We start from the raw sequence: 17,624 nt of genomic DNA on the forward strand, positions 1-17,624 counted from the left end.
TAAATTTAAATTCAGTTATCAACATATATACATATGCTTATGTATATATATAAACAATTTACTAGACACTAGAGTAAGACCTTGTGCTCTATAAGAATCTTCTTGCAGAGAACTGAGTTATTATACTGCTATCCCTCTTAGGAAGACATCTTTACAAACCTGGGCTGATGAGCCTGTGTTTGTTTTCTTATACCACAATTAACCCTGGGTACCCAGAGACTAGACTTGTAGGAATGGATGGTACTCCATTCAGAGAGCCCCTGTTTGTTCTTGTTCCTATTTTCTCTCTAATCAGAGAATCCTGGGGAGGCTTCATCACTCAACCCACTGATCAATGAATAAGAACTTACTGGCAATCACTGCTCTCATTAAGAACTCTGTAGTAGGCACTGTGGGTGCAGATCAGTGAGTAGAAGAGATCAGTACCTTTTAATTCAGAGTTCATAATAAAACTGGGAAGTCTGAATATGGATAAATGAGACTATTTTGATGATGATAATTCCAAAGTCCTCAAGTCATTCTCTGGTGGAAATGGGGAATTAGATAAAAAGGGAAGGATCTAAATACTATAGTTTATTCCCCAAACATTTTTTTTAATTTCAGGGACACCCAGGGGTTCTTCCAGATGGTGCTGGTGATCTTCAGGTAGGAATTTCTGTTTGTTTTCTAGAGGGATTCCCATGCACTTGCGTATATGGTAACCTAGAGAAAGAGAGGTGAATGGAAAGGGCCAGGCAAGGAGCTCTCAATTTTATTCTTGAATCCAGCCCTAGTTTTGCAATGAAATTGTGAATAAGTGTTGGATATCGCTAATTTGTTGGGTTTGTTTGTTTGTTTGAACTCCTCTGGAGAATGTCGAGGATGTTATCTGCCTTTTCTCAAATAGGATCAATAAAGCTGAGGAACTTGAGGAATGTTTATAAAATGTTTTGAGACTCCTGGAAAAAGGAGGGAGATGAAAGATGATGTGCTTGCAGAATATGGCCTGCCATATTTGTAGGGCCATGTTGAATTCTTCTTACAGAAAGTTCCTCACCTGGCGTACCAATACATCAAGAAAAGAGCATATAATGTTGCATTTAAACATTGTCTTGCTTCCACTGGGAAGAAGATAGATTGAAATTTAATTTACAAGGTCAGATTAAACATGGAATCAATCTTTGGGTAATCTTATACAAGCCTTGAGGATCACCACCCACCAGTATGGGCCTTGGGGCTCATTCTTACCACAAGGAAGCTAGGGGAAATGGTACACGGAGCACTGGACCAGAGTAAGGAAGGGCTCATTTAGGATCTTAGCTCTTTCATGCCTATGCATAAACCTGCCTCTTAACTTTCAGAACCTCAGCTTCCTCATCTGTAAAATGAGAGTTGGGACTAAATCAGTGGTGTCAAAGTCATTCTAATAGAAATAGCCACTAAACCATACGTAATCTTCCCTGTAGGTCACATATCGACTTAGAAAACTTACATATTAGCATTATCTAGTTTCTGATGCATTTTAATTTATTTTGTTAAATATTCCTCGATGTCATTTTAATCTAGTTTGGGACACTTCAATTAATGGCCTCAGAGGTCCTTTTCAGCTCTAAAACTATGATTCTAGGATTGGTTTCTCAGCTTGTGCCAGTGAAAGAAATAGGGCTTAATTTATCCCCACCCTGCTGCAAACTATTTCCAGCTTCTCTTTAAAAAGACTCAATTGGTGGCACTGTTATTTGTGATAACATCTGCTAACACCTCACTTCCATGTATAAAAAAAATTGGGGAGGGTATTTTTTTTCTCCTTTTTAAGACAAAAATAAACTATGTCAATTTCACTTTTTCAAAGAAATGCAGGCAGTCTTTTGGTAGCAGGGCTGAGTTTTTCTTATTTGAGAACTTCATAGCTTTTCTCCCTGGGCTTCCATTTTGGACTCCTAATTAATCTGCCTGCTTGGGACTAAAGACAAAGGCAAGAGAGCCTGATGGTTTTCACAGTAATCACCTGTAGTGGGAAAGGCAACCAGTATTAGATGTGGAATCAGAAGGCTTCAGTTCTGTCCTGATGCTTACTGGCATCTATTTAGAAGGAGAAGAAGAAACAAATATTTGTTAAGTACCTACTATGTGCTAGGAACTGTACAAAGTACTTTATAAATATTATTTCATTGGATATGTACAATAACCCTTAGAAGAAGGTGCTACTATTATTCCCGTTTTACAGTTAAGAAAACTGAGGTGAACAGAAGTCAAGTGACTTGAGTCACATACCCAGTAAATATATGAGTCTGGATTTGAACTCCAATCTTCCTCACTCCAGACCCAGTGCTCTATCTATTGTGCCACCAAACTGCCTCAGTTCCCTAATCTGTAAAACAAGAACCTGTCTTATGATACTTATTTATTTAGCATAATACTTGCAATATCTCCCTCATGTCATTGTTGTTAGGGAAGGACTTTTACAAAATTTAAAGTATGATAGAAATATGAGCTATCATTGTCAGAAAGCTCTGAGATTGAGTATTGGAAATTTTATCCCCATTTTCATACTAATATGCTCTGTATGTTTTTGGAATATCCTCTTATCCTCTTGGAGCCTCAGTTTACTCCTCTGAAAAATGGAGATAAGTCAGAATCCGCTTGACAGAAGTTGTTGTGTAACTATAATTGAAAAGTTTTTGGGGAATGGGCATTATGTAAAGCATGTTGTTGTTTTAAATGAGAAGAGAGCTTGCTATTTTCAAGAACCAGGAGTCCCTTGGTGAGTGGACAGATCTTTTTGTAAAGCAAAGAGTTATTAGCTATCCTCTCAATCTAGCTTGAGAATTTAGATGTTAAAATAATGGGTTTTCTTGAATAGGTTCTGTCTGTATACACTATGTAGCATAGTCAGGGGGGAAAATGAAGGAAGGGATATGAAAATCAATCACCCTACCCATCTAATCAACCTTCTATGGCTTCAATTAAGGGTCACTGATCTCAGCCCAGTGGATATTCTGGATTTGCTCCCATTCTTTGTCATTTCTGAGTCCGAATCTTATCAAGGTGGCTAGGTGGCACAGGGCATAGAGCACAGAGCTTGTAGTCAAGAAGATGTGAGTTCAAAACCTGCTTCAGACACTTACTAAGTGTGTAACTTACCCTGGGGAAGTCACAGGCTCTGTCTGCCTCAGTTTCCTCAACTGTAAAAAGGAAGTAATAATAGTACTTCCTGGGGTTGCTGTGGGGTCCTGGCATATAGTAGGTGCTACATAAGTGTGTGTTCCCTCCCTCCTTGGTGAAAAGTCAGGCTTCTGCATCGAAATCAATACTATAGTTACCTCTGGACAGAATATGTCAATGAATTCTTCTATTGCTGCATTCACAACTCAGTGACTCTTACCATTTCTTTACAAATGTTGCCACCAGGCTCTCTGCAAGTATTGCTTCACTCCATTAGAATATAAGCTCTTGGAAGGCAGGGGCACTAACTTTTTAATTGGTTTCCTTCATGTTTACTCAATGCTTGACATATAGTAATCTTTAAAAAGATTTTTTAAACTTTACCTATTGTCTTAGAACTTATTCTAAGACAGAAGAACAGTAAAGACTAGGTGATTAGAGTTAAATGACTTGCCCAGGGTCATACAGTGAGGAAGAATCTGAGGTCAGATCTAAGCCCAGATCCTTTTGACTCTGAGCCTGGTACTCTATCCACTATGCTACCTACCTGTCCCCATATAGTAATCATTTAACAAATGTTTTTCTTCCATCCATCCATACATCCATCCATTCAATCATCTTAGAAGCAGTCTTTGTGTACTGACTTCCTTTCAAGCAACTGATCTTTTATTTCTCTGTCCTAAGACAGAGATATTCCCAAATATGATGGCAAATATCACCCAAGGTATCTGATAAGCTCCCGGATCTTTGAATCAATTTGCTCTTCATGTCTTTAAAAAAAAACTCTTCCCTTCTGTCTTAGAATCAATACTGTGTATTGGTTCCAAGGTAGAAGAGAGGTAAGGGGTAGGCAGTTGGGGTTTAAGTGACTTGCTCAAGATCACACAGCTAGAAAGTATCTGAGGGCATTTTGGAACCCAGAACCTTCCATCTCTAGGTCTGGCTCTTAATCCATTTGGCCACCTAGTTGCCCCTGCTCTTTATGTCTACTTGCAGTCAGGGTTAGGGCAGGCTCTTTAGAGGAGTGAATTAAGAAGAAAAATTTCTGACCTTAGATCTCTTATTCTCTTGCAGTGTCCATCTATCTGTCCACCTGGCCCACCTGGGCCCCCAGGAATGCCAGGATTCAAGGTAAGCCCACGGATAAAAACAAGAAATACAATTACTGGGTATTCCAGACCTGAAGCAGGATGGAGCCTTAAGGAGTCTGTAGGGAGCCATTGTAACCTAGTAAAGCTGTCCCACTGGGACTTCTGGTGTTTGTAACGCTGGGGTGGAGTCATCCAAGCTAATGTCAGCTCTTAGAGAGGAGGGATTTTTCATTTTTTTTGTCTTTTCTTTTCTTTCCCTTTTTCTGTTATGTTCTTTTCCATTCTTTTCTTTTCTTTTGAAGTCACAATCAATAGAGAGCTAGTGTTGGAATCAGGAAGACCAGAGTTCAAGTCCTGTTTGTCTGGAATGTTGTTTTTAGTTTGTATGGAATACTGGATATAGACAAATTATGTGATCCTAAGGTCATAAGACACTTAATCTCTCAGTGCCCCGAGGTAACTCTCTGTTACAGATCAAGTGTTGACTTGCGTTGGAGGAAAGAGTCACCATATTAGGAATCCCCAAACACTATTAAAAGCTCAGGTTCTGACTCCATCAACACCAGCTTCCCCTCAAAAGATACCCAACACAATCTTATTCCCTTGCACACAGTAGGTGCCATAGAAGTGTCCATTGGACTGGACTGTTGAATCTGATAAGGCAAGCCTCTGGTTTACTTTGCCATTTGGCCAGAACAAGGTGTAAGGAGCTTTCAAGGTTGGAATGAAACTTGTTTTGGGGCCAAGTACAGCTCCCCTTCCTTTTCCCTTTTTACATGCAACAACTATTTTCAAAATAGTTTTATTACCAAAAGGATCTCTATTCAGTAGCAAGGCATAGATGAGCTGAAGTCCAATTAGTCAAGACCAGTCACCTTGATGGGGGGGACAGCTGGATGGCTCAGTTGATTGAGAGTCAGACCTAGAGACAGGAGGTCCTAGATTCAAATCTGGCCTCAGATACTTCCTAGCTGTGTGACCCTGGGCAAGTCACTTGACCCCCAGTGCCTAGCCTTTACCACTCTTTTGCCTTGGAGCCAACACACAGTATTGACTCCAAAATGGAAGGTAAGGGTTAAAAAAAAAAAAGAAAAAAAAGAAGAGCTGGTGTGTCATAGGGGAAGAGAACAATGGGTCAGGAGTTTGAAAAACAGAGTTTTAGCACCAAAACTAACTGGGCAACCTTGTACCAGCTACATAATATCTATGGTCCTCAGTTTACCCATCTTTAAATTAGAGGTCCACTCTGGCTATTGTTATTGCAGTTGATTTTCTTTAACTTTCCAATATATTCTCGGGCTTGGCTTCCGATAGAGAAGCCTTGGTTAACCTGGCCCTTCTGCTCAGGCTCAGTTGAAAATTGACATGTGGTTTCAGGATGTGCTTAGGTCCTTCCTAGGATCTTGGGAAGTCTAACATGTTCTTTATTCCTTTTGCTTTCAGGGACCCACTGGTTACAAAGGGGAGCAAGGAGAAGTGGGGAAAGATGGAGAGAAGGTAAACAGTACTGAGCTGGGTTTGTCTCTTTGCCATAGAGGACAAAATGTGGCTGACAGCACTAAGGGTTTTCTGGGAGGGTTACGGTGACAACGTGATTTCATTATCCATGATCTTTAAGAACTTTTTGGTGGGGAGCATTGAGATAGCTACAAAATACTTAGATCTCAAGCAAACAGACAATCAGGAGAGAAAGAGATTGCAGAATAGAAACTAAACAAATTCATGGACATCTAGGTGAGGATAGGTACATTTTGGTATGGTTGAGATGTGTGTCTGAGTGGGATAAGGCAGAACATCCACAGAAGATACTGAAGCTAGGGAAGGAGAAGAGTCAGATAGGCATATGACTTTGACCTTGCTAAGCTAGTTGTTGTCTCCGTTGCAGGGTGATCCTGGTCCTCCAGGGCCTGCTGGTATCCCTGGAACTGTTGGTCTACAGGTAAGACTTGGGAAAGGTTTGAGTGCAATGATCTGAAGAGTGGGATGTAATACCTCATTCAAACTGTAGTTTAAGCTGGGTCCAAAATCAGATTCCTCAAATCCCTCTATTCTCTCTCTACCTTTCACGCACTTTCTCTAGCCTAGACCACCATTTAAGCCAATTACACTAATTTGTAAAATTTATCAAATGCTGCATCAAAAAAAAAAAGAATAAGAGACCTATTCGTGAGTTGTGTTATTATTTAACTTTTTATTTCAAGAACTGTTTGCATGAAAAATGTTTCTCTGCTAGTTAGAGCTATTGGCACATGAAAATATATTTCCTGTGTTCTGGTCCCCTGGTATAAAATATAAGACTTTTGGAAATTCAAAGATACTTTCATTTGCTAGTTGGCGTAATCAAGGCAAAAGTTTTCACTTAAATAAGTAGTCTCGGGAATTTCAGACCAAAATGAACCATGATTCAAAATGACCTTCTTGATCCACCATGAACACCAGACATTATTAGGAAATATATGCTTCATTGGACCATCCCTAGCCAAAAGAGTTCTCTCAATCACTTGGCTTTTTTTCTGAATTAGAAAACCCTTCCCCTCAGCACTATATTCGCAGCCCAAGAATTCCATGCTTGCAAAACTCTTCCTATGGCCTTGAGCCAAAAGGCCTTTGTATAATTTTCAGTCTTAGAACTGCAAAAGCAAGTTATTCAATATGGTTCCAAGCTAGATCTCTCAGTTACTTAGATTCTCTTGCCCCCCAAGTCTCTTCGTTTCAAAATCCACAAAAGTCACAAACCAATTGCAACTGTTTCTTCCTGCCTTTGCCCCTATGTCCTCTCCATTTAACTTATTCCCTCAGCCTCATCTATCGCCTTTTCTCTACAGGGCCCTAGGGGCTTAAGGGGACTGACTGGTGCACTAGGGCCACCTGGAGATCGTGTAAGTACTGCCCATTTCCTGCTTTCCTTTCATTAGTGCTGGACTGATGATATACTGCCCCGGATTGTGGCCTTTCTTTCCATAGGTGTGATTTCAAAAATGGTCTGAAAATATGAAGGAAGTCCAGCTTTCCACCCACTTAATATAAGATTCTTCTTTTTGATACGATTAGATATGATGGGGAATAGAAAGTTGTTTAGTCTATCTGGAATAATGGGTTCATGAAAAGACTGGAAGGAAATATAATTAGAAAGACAAGTTGAGGCCATCTTATGGTAGACCTTGGGCGCCAGGTACAACTTTACAGAATCATCACCGAATCCCAAAGTTGGAGAAGAACTCAGAAGTCACTAGATAAAAGTGTATCTAAACAGCCAACTCCTCAACAGGGATCATCCAGAATCTACTTAAAGACATTCAGGGATGAGGAAACTTCTGCCTCTTGAGATAAGCCATTCTACGTTTGGACAGCTCCAGTCAGTAAATTTTTCCATGTATTGAGCCTACATCCATTTCTCTACACTTCTGCCCATTATTCCCGTTTCTGGCCTCTGAAGCCAAGGAGAACACAGTGAATTCTTTTCCCACGTCCTGCAAATACTTGAAGAAAATGATTGTGTTTGCCCAACTTTCTTAAGCCTAAACATCTCTCCTCTAGGCTAAAAATCCCCAGTTCTTGCAAGGTATCTTCGTGGGGCATGCTTTCCTGACTTTTCAGCATTCTGGTCCTCACCTCTAGAAACATTTCAACTGGTCAATGTTTTTCCTAAAATTCAGCCCGCAAAACTAGATGCAATATTTATTGGGCAATAACAGGGAGCCAATGAAGGTTTTTGAGAAGGAGGGTAATATGCTTAAAGATATTATCAATGTAGGATGAATTAGTCTGTCAGTAAACATTTTTTAAGCACCTACTATGTGTCAGGCACAGTGCTAAGTACTGGAAATACAAAAAGAAGTTTAAAAAAAAGTCCTCAAGCAGCTTACAATAGAATGGGTGAGACAACAGGGAAACAAGTATGTGCAAATAAGGTATATACAAGATAAATACGTGCTGATTAAGAGAGGGTTGGACAAATCTTAGCTTTGCAGAGGACATAGAACTTAAAGGATCACAGATTAAGAAGAGCAGATAGAGATCCCAGAGACCTTCTATTCCAGCCCCCTCATTTTAGAGAAGAGACTGAAATCTAGGGAAGTTAAGTGACTTACCCAATGTCACCACAGGAGTAAGTATCAAGGTTGGGGTTTGAACACAGGTCCTCTGATTCCAGAACCAGTGTTTGTTCTATTGGTTTGATCCTTGAATATGGATTAAGGATAATAGTAGTAATAGTTAATATTTATAAATCACTTATTATGTGCCAGACACTGTGCTAAGTGCTTTACAAAATTTATGTCATTTCATCCCTACTACAACCCTGGAAGGTAGGTGCTATTATTATTCCCATTTTACAGATGAGGAAACTGAGGCAAATCAAAGTTTAAGTAACTTGCCCAGGGTCATACAGCTAGTAGATGTCTGAGGTCTTCCTGACTCCAGGCCTGGCACTCATTAAGGAACACCTTAAAACCATAAAACTCTATTAAACTACTCATTATTTATTATCAGGAGGGGAAGAACTATTTAGAGTCAATTGTAGTACAGAATATACCAGGAATGTCTTCCCTATCCTTGGGAGATTTACAGTGGGAATATGGACCTGGACTGGGTCCCTTACTGGGGAGACTCAATGTGAGTGAAGGTCCCCCCAATGTTGCCCTGGTCAGCCTCAGTATTCCTCTAATGTATGAATCTTCTTTTCAGGGACCAATTGGCTTCCGAGGACCCCCAGGAGTTCCAGGACCGCCTGGGAAAGTTGTACGTATCTTCCTGCATATGACAAGGCTATTTCACTCTGTTTCTTTCATTCCAGATTCCCATACTCTAGGATCTGCTTCCAGTTCTTTAATAATCCCTTCCTTCCCCCCATCAAAAGTAAGGTTAGAATCATCAGTGTGTCCTGGAAACTTCTACACAAAATTTGGCCCAGAATGGGTATCATGGATGTGAAGATTAGCATCAATGGCTCGTCTTGGGGACAGAGTTGAAATTGAAGATCATCAGAGCTCTCTCTCTGTCTGGGGATTGATTCCAGACCTGTAGATTTTGATGGAAATGGCCCCTGGGCTGACTAAGAGTTCATCAGAGTAAAGTCATTTCTCATCCCTCTTCTCTCTCCTGTTCTTTCTTCCCTTCCCCATCCCCATGCACGAGCAAGCCCCCAAATGGCTCTTCCAATGAGACAGATTAATGTTGTGGTAGTCATTTTTACTCATACTCATTCTGACTTTCACAAAGTTTGACAGTAGCCAAGTAGATTACATTGAATTAAAGAATCTCCTGCTTAAATGGCAGGTATCTAGATGATGTAGTTGTAGACTATCGTTCAGTTTAATCTGGCCTGAATCCTTTTAAAAAATACGTAACTATTTTCCAACACACCACAATCATCTCTTTAAATCTTCTGGGGATCTAAGCAGAGAGATAAGGGACACCTTCTCACCTGATAATGGTGTGTAATGATTCTGCAAATTTTGTAAAAATGTTTAACTGGTAGTCATTGCTGTTAATGTGATTAATATTATCATCATAACAAATCAATGTAATAAGTATGTTATTAAAAGTAAGTAATATAATTATTATGTATAAATCCTACCTAGAATTCCAGAGCCTGGGCATGTTAATATCACTACCATTTCTTCCATTTAAAAAAAATTCTTTCCCTTTCCCTTCCCCTTCTCCTTCCTCTTCCCCTTTCCTTTCTCCCCTCTCTGCTTTTCAATCATGGTCTGGTGCTGATTTTAGGTTCTCTAAGACCATGTCAGGGAATCATACATTCTAAGGGCTCTTATTGGGATAGAAAAACTTCAAATCTGGAGCCAGTGACAGATTGTATGTCTTTCGTATGAGGGCCAATCTAGCTAAATGCACTTGGTTGGGTTTAAGGTGATGAATTTTTCAGCACAGAGATTCAAAACCATTCACAAAAGCTTGGGAGATCTGAGTTGTTGGAGAGGACCAATTTCCAAGCTAATGAAAACAATGGTCCTTGAACTATCAGGATGTTATTTTTTTTAAATAATTTTTATTTTTTAGAAAAGTGATCATGGTTACATGATTCATGTTCTTACTTTCCCCTTCACCCCCCACCTTCCCCTCCCACAAAGCCAATGTGCATTTCCACTGGTTTAACATGTGTCATCAATCAAGACCTATTTCCAAATTGTTGATAGTTGCATTGGTGTGGTAGATTTGAGTCTACATCCCCAATCATGTCTGCCTCAACCCATGTGTTCAAGCAGTTGCTTTTCTTCTGCGTTTCCCTTCCTGTAGATCTTCCTCTGAATGTGGGTAGGGTTCTTATCAGGATATTATTTATGCTTACAGTAATAGTGTTACTGTTCCTATCTACTCCCATTGGAACTCATGGTAACAATGCTATTATCACTGCTGATAACAATGTGTTGATTGCCAGCTGTAGACTAAATATTGTAAGGGACTCATAAAAACCTCAGTTGCAAATACCAAGAAGCCCCCCAAATCATGCCATTCTCAGTGTGTTTTGACAGTCTTTTCTGTGGTCAAGAAAACAATCTTGGTCTGTGTCTCGGCTTTCAGGGAGATCGAGGAGAGAGAGGACCAGAGGGATTCCGTGGACCCAAGGGTGACCTTGTAAGTTAAATGAGACATCCATTTTCCCAGTGTCATGATGGGCTTCAGGATGAGTGATTTCTTACCAGCTAGATTTTGCCACAAACTCCTTAAAACCAATCAATTCTTTACAGGTTCTTTAAATTTTTTTAATTAAATTTTATTTTTAAAATATTTTTCCATGGTGACATGATTTATGTTGTCTCCCTTCCCTCTTCCCTCCCCGCTCCCAGAGTTGAAAAGCAATTCTATTGGGTTTTTTTCAGGTTCTTAAAAAAATAAAGATGTCAAAACTCTATCTATTGGGTATTGCAATAATACTGTGCTTAGGGCCTAAAGATGATGCTTCTCACCCACCAGTATAACATTCGCTCTGAGTGATAGAGTTTTCCCTCTCTACCTCCTCCACTAGTAGTTGGGATTGGATTGCACTGAATATTGTTCACACTCTGTTAAACCCTTAGAAGACAGTAAGGCTCAGCAAGTCTTGGCTTATTTTCTTGGCTTACACCTTAGTAAGGAGGTGCATGGTAGCCATGGGATAGAATAGGACCAGTTTCCCTTGGAAGGGACCCATTTTATGACCTTAGCCTCATTAGGTTTGTGCTCTAAGTCCTGAGCTAACATGGGGCTTCATTAACATTGGTCATGTTTGCAAAGGCAGTGATTCCCATTTTTACTTGTTTGACTATTCATCTGGTACTAAGTGACTAAGTAATTTGTTGTGTGCTTTTCTAGGGCAGGCCGGGTCCCAAAGGATTACCTGGAATGGCTGGACCTATTGGAGAGCCTGTAAGTGCCTTTTATCTCAATGAACAAGTCTCAGTCTTGCTGTACATTCTGGTAGCAATGGCAGCACATGTAGAAAGAGACAACAGTTATTTTCTTATCTTGTTCTTTTGGCTCAGGTTTTGGTGTCTGCATATTTTTTTCTCCCTTTCAAAAAGTCTTTAAAACACAAATATATATATATTAGGTCCATGTTGAACTTAATTGTTTTATGAATTTTGAGCTCAGATGTCACAACGAAAGACTCCAGGATCCGGAAATGATGTTCTGGAGACTTTCTGAGAAGCATTTCTTGCTTACAGTGGGTATGCTTGGCAGAGGAATTCAGAGGAGGATAGAACCATGGAGCTAGGTGCAGCTCATTACCACCAACTCCTCCCTGGATTTCTTCCATTCTTTCTCTTTGCTCTCCCTCCTGTTCTTCCCCTCCTCTTCTCTTACCACCTTCCTCCAGTGATGCTACTCCAAACTTTTACTTGACTCTAAACCTCTGAAGGCACTCTTGACTGTGTCTTCCTTCCATTATGGGATGTAGCAGTCATGAGGAAGACTGAGAATTCCTGGATGGGAATAGAAGCTTTGCTCTCATCATGCTCCCATCTGTTGCTAAAGATGCTTGAATGTACTTCTAATTCTCCCTTAAGGAGCTACATAGCCTCCGATTTCAGGACTTTTCAGTCTGATTGTGAATAAGTAGTCTTCATAGCCATTTCATTCAATGCAGGGAGTTGTTCATTGGGAGTGGGGTGGGGAAGGGGCTGCTTATACATATACAACCATAGAGGAAATGAAAAAAGAAGTAGTCTTTGCCTGCAGGAATTTTACAGTCTACCTCAGTAACTAAGATACATGTAGAACACCAAAGGATAGGATATGATTAAGGTCAAAAGCATGTAGTGTACAGATAAAGTACAATAGGAATTTGGAGGAAAAGGAGCTCAGCAAAAGCAGGGGTAGTCAGGAAAGGCTTCAACATGGAAGTGGGAGGTAGACCTTGAGCTGGACTTTGAAGGATGGGTAAGATTTTGATAAGCAAAGACGTAGGGGAGAAGTACGTGTGCTTCAAAGTCTGGAACCTGAAAGATTCTTTTGTTGTGGGAGGAACACATCCAAGTATGTAGCAAGGTCTCACCCCAAGAAAGGGAGACTCAAACTCTGTTCAATCCAGAAGTAAGAAAAGAATTTTATTTGAAGAGGTTTATGGTGGTGTAATAGCCTAAGAGCTGGTGGAATAGTCTGGGGGCTAATCAGGTAGCCTTAGGACTGATGGATAAGCCTAGAGGCTAGGAAAGTAGCCTCTCTGGAACTGATGGAATAGCAGCTCTCCAGCTGCAGTGGCAGCTCAGAGTATGAAATAGCAGCAACCCACTCTGGGTTGGCATATTTATTAGGGTCTGGAAGCTAGTCTTCATCCATTCCAGAGAAATCTTCACCTCTCCCCAAAACTTTGGAAAATGGGCATGGTGGAGGTATGGTTTGGGGGTTTGACACGTACTTCATAGGGAATAAGAAGATGCACATGTTTGGAGGATTCTTCTGGAATGCCAGAGTCCCCAATGAGTAGATCCCTTGTTCCCCATTGTCCACCTTGTCATCATTTGTCAATGTGGGAGAGGTCTTGCTACTCTTCTGGAATGAGAATACTGGGGTATATTGGAGGACTATTATAGATAACTAATTATGTCTAACAGTTCATGTCAAGAGCCATTGGATGTAGAAAGCCATTGGAGAAATAGGGTCAAATTTAGGACCTGTTATCTGGATTCCCTACGTGACCAATCCAGGCTGAGGCAGTCTTTGGGTTTGGTTCTGGTCACCTGAGCCCTGAAAAGCTCTGGTACCAGCAGGTAGGTTAATCCAAAAACAACTTGATCCCTCCAAAAGGCTATTAGGAGTCATTTGGAGAAACAGAGTCTGTAATAGATATGTTATCTGGATCCCATTACAAAATCATCAGCAAGTAAAACTGTGTGTATGATTTTTCTGCACTGCATGTCAGGACACAGACAGAATGGGCCATCTAAGGTAAAAATCTGAGGCTCCTCTTTTGACTCAATTTTAGATCCCCACCTTTCTTAAAATTCTTATTGGAAAGCTTTGAATTAGCATCTACTGAGTTAATGATTCCTCTCCTTGATAATTAAGAAGCCTGAATCCTAACAAATATTACTTAGATAAGATTGCATACTTAGATTAGACTGGAGTCTTTAGTCTGAACTTTATTTGACCAGGTGCCTATAATCCAGGATTCAATTAGTGAGCATCTCCATAAAATATTTCCGCTCCCAGAATATCCTCTACTAATTGATGGTTGGAATTTGGCCATTGTCTTTATACCTTTACTCTTTAGACTTCAATGGGTTATGTATGATTTGTTACCCCTTCACAACTGTGACTCTTTTTTTGTGTTCTTTGTTTGAAATCAGTATATAATAAACTCCAAAGCCCACAGAGATCAGAACAGCATGGGCTAACCACTAGTCTAGTTGTTCTCATTTTCTTTCTCCTGTCTTAACAATCCTATGCCACCAACGCCACTCAGGACCCCAAAACCATATAGAGGCTGGCCCCCTATAAGTTCAGAACTAAAGCAAATAAAGAACAACATGAGCAGTTAATAAAGAGATTAGGCACAAAACTAATGGCCAGCACAGAATATCATAGATCCAGTATACAGAATGGGTAACTGATCCATCTGCAATTTGTACTTGACTAATACTGAAACTACAAATTTTGCAGTTGATGCTTAACTAGTACTAACTAGTGAGAAACACAAGATTTTAGAGTATGAGGGTCTTGTTCCTATTACTACCGCTCACTGCCTGCCATCTGCCCCCATTGCTCTTGTTGCTCTTTAACAAAAATTTGTCTTCTTTTTATACTTAAAAAACCCCAACACATCACTTTCCAAATAATGAGAAGCAACATGGCATAGTGCAGGGGTAGGCAACGTATGGCTCTCGAGCCATATCTGGCTCTTATGAGGGCCAGATATGGTTTTTTCTGCAGGAGCCATAAAGTCAATTTTTTTTTCAGGCGCTGTTATAGGAGCACACACTGTGAGCACTGTACGGCTCTCATGAAATTACATTTTAAAAAATGTGGCGTTTATGGCTCTCACGGCCAAAAAGGTTGCCGACCCCTGGCATAGTGGATAGGGAGTCTCAGCTGTGAGATATACTGTTTGTGTGGTCCTGATCAAGTCACTTAACATTCAGTACTCTAAGCAAGCAATCTTTTTCCTTTTTTTAAAATTTAGAATATTTTTCCATGGTTACATGATTCATGATTCCGCCCTCCACCCTTCCTTCCCACCTCCCATAGCTGACAAGAAATTCCACTGTATCATTGTTCAAAACCCATTTCCATGTTATTCATATAGCAAGCAATTTTTTAAGGCTCTAAGTTGCAGAGAAGGATGCTGACCAGCATTTACAGAGGTTATTTTCTTTCCTAAGAATTTCTCCTGCCAATAAACTTACAGGTCTGGTATCTTCTTTCCGTGTGTGTGTGTGTGTGTGTTTGTGTGTGTGTGTGTTTGTGTGTGTGTGTGTGTATTTTCCTCCTCTACCCAGTCAGACATCTCTTACAACAAATATTTTAAAAGAAAGGAGAAAAAAAAGCAATTCAGTAATCTCTTCAACTATGGCTGACAGTAAAGGGGCATTCTGCACCTAAAGACCCCACCCCTGCAATGAAAGGAGGAAGGACTGCTATTTTTTCTTGTTTGCAGGGTATGCCTGGCAAAGATGGCAGAGATGGGATCCCTGGATATGATGGTGAGAAGGTCTGTAGTCAACATCTCTTCTTCCTGTGGAATCATTTCTATTTCATTCATATCTTTTCTGGGACAGCTTCCAAGGCTTAGTCCTTGGCTTTGGTCCTTAGGGAATGTGACTAGTCCTGGAGAAAATCCATGAATAGCCAGATATTTAATGTTCACCCCCATAAAATGCCAGGCCGAGGCTATGTCTGTGGCATGTGCTACATGGTGTGGTCAGGTAATTGTGGGTGAGTGATGACAGATGTTGGGGTCTGAGCCTAGCAATGGTCAGAAAAGGAATCTGAGCAATCAAGAAGTTTGAGGCTCTACATTCAGCTTAGTATTGAGGGCATTTCCTGAGGACCAAAGAGGTATGCTTATCTTCGTTGTGGGGGAAACAGGCAAAAGTAGAAAAGACACTCCTTGTCGCCAGGTGATTCACACTCCTTTTGCAAAACTGGGACTCACATTTTGAAGAGAATAAGACATGGGAACAGCTAGGTGGCTCAGTGGATTGAGAGCCAGTTCCAGAGATGGGAGGTTCTGGCTTTAAATCTGGCCTCAGATTCTTCATAACTGTGTGACCCTGGGCAAGTCACTTAATCCCCATTGTTTAGCCCTTACTGCTCTTCTGCCTTAGAACCAAAACCCAGTATTGATTCTAAGATGCCAAGTGAGGCTTTTAAAAGAAATGAAAAGAATAAAACAGGACAGGATATTACCTGCTTACATGTGAGAGCCCTTCCATAGTCTGAGTTTTGCCAATTCCCTCCTCTCCCCACCTCCCACCTTCATTCTCTCTCCTAATCACTCTGTTTCCATAGGGTGAAGCAGCTAGATTTGGTGCTCCTGGAGAGAAGGGTCCCAATGGACTCCCTGTAAGTATACGTAAGAGTCTTCCATGGCTATTCGGGCACTGGAATGTTGGGAGTGGGGTTAGAAGAAGGGCTCAGAATGTCTATGTTAAGGATCATCCAAGGAATGAACAGTAAGCAAAGCAAGTGGGATGGGCAGGAGCCATGGAGAAGAGCTCCATAGATTTACAGGGTCTCTTTTGTGAGAAGCCAACAGGGCAGACAAGATGTCCAGAAAACTGTCATGTCATTAATGGCAGGGCTGGAATATTTGTGTAGGCGTGCATATACGTGGTGGGGATGGGGGCCTGGGGAACCCTGTGTACACCTGCCTTCCTTCCTGGTCAATGCCCCATATCTGGAAGGAGTGTAAATAGGGATATGGGGAGGTTGTATAGGAGAAATTGCTAGCTGTTTAATGTCTTTCTCTGAGGTGTGCTCCATGGAGGGATTTTCCCTCCTGGGGCAGAATCCAATAAACATTTATTAAGTGCCTACTATGTGCTAGGTACTATGCTAAGCTAAAAAGGCACAGGGAAGAAGTTTAAGTACTTGGGAATTTTTGCTTTAATGTTCCACAAGTCATTTGAACAATTACTCTTTACCGGAAAATAGAGCCCTTGTCCTCAAGGATCCTATAGTTTAGTTGAAGAGGCAAAATGTGTATGTATGAAGTAGAAAACCAGAAGCATGTGGGATATATGTGGACTCAGAATGATGCATGACAGTACTAGGACTGGTAGCTCAACTCACTCTCTGACCAGTTGGCGTGCCTTTCTGTCTGGCCAGGGGCTGCCTGGACGAGCTGGGGCCAAAGGCGAGAAGGGAGAGCTGGTAAGTGGTTTCTTTCTCTCAAGGTCATGGTTTCAGTGGGAGGGCTGAGGAAGTTTGTCATCATGACTGAAGCTTCCAGCTGTCATTCTATGAAGGACAGTTATCTTCTCGGTTCTCTTTTGGGATGTCTCTCCTCCTGCCTAAAGGTAACATGGTATAGGGCAGGGGTCCCTATACCATGAGGACCACAGGGTTCCAGACACCCTTTCAGGGACTCCAGGAGGTTGAAGTTATTTTCATAACAATTATAAGATGTTATTTGCCATCCTTTTCCAACTGTTGTTTGTGTAAGATTATGTTTCTTTGTATACGACCAAAACAATATCATAACAGGTTGAATTCAGCAGATATGAGAATCCATTTTGTCTTCTTTTAAGCCAGAAACTAAAGAGAATTGCAAACATATATATAAACATAAAACAGCCCTATTCCTCTCACTATTTTTTGTTTTGAAAAATATAGTTATTTTTCATTTAAAATATTATGTTAACATGCAATAAATTAATCATTATTTTAAATAAGTTAATACATATTTTTTAATTATCCATTTAAATTTCTAATATAGTAACTCTCAAT

General features: G+C 40.6%; 1 protein-coding gene across 1 annotated transcript in view; it reads left to right on the top strand.

Annotated features, from left to right (window-relative positions):
* COL9A3 (collagen type IX alpha 3 chain) overlaps positions 1-17,624 on the top strand; it is a 56,165-nt gene that overhangs the window by 16,194 nt on the left and 22,347 nt on the right. The window contains exons 10-20 of the mRNA XM_044659644.1: positions 604-645; positions 4,219-4,275; positions 5,679-5,732; positions 6,121-6,174; positions 7,061-7,114; positions 8,922-8,975; positions 10,776-10,829; positions 11,547-11,600; positions 15,331-15,384; positions 16,185-16,238; positions 17,004-17,048. Coding sequence (XP_044515579.1) covers positions 604-645; positions 4,219-4,275; positions 5,679-5,732; positions 6,121-6,174; positions 7,061-7,114; positions 8,922-8,975; positions 10,776-10,829; positions 11,547-11,600; positions 15,331-15,384; positions 16,185-16,238; positions 17,004-17,048 — 576 coding nt within the window. The remainder of the gene's footprint in view (positions 1-603; positions 646-4,218; positions 4,276-5,678; positions 5,733-6,120; positions 6,175-7,060; positions 7,115-8,921; positions 8,976-10,775; positions 10,830-11,546; positions 11,601-15,330; positions 15,385-16,184; positions 16,239-17,003; positions 17,049-17,624) is intronic.

The sequence above is a fragment of the Gracilinanus agilis genome, chromosome 2 (genome assembly GCF_016433145.1).
Source record: "Gracilinanus agilis isolate LMUSP501 chromosome 2, AgileGrace, whole genome shotgun sequence".
Lineage (NCBI taxonomy): Eukaryota > Metazoa > Chordata > Mammalia > Didelphimorphia > Didelphidae > Gracilinanus > Gracilinanus agilis.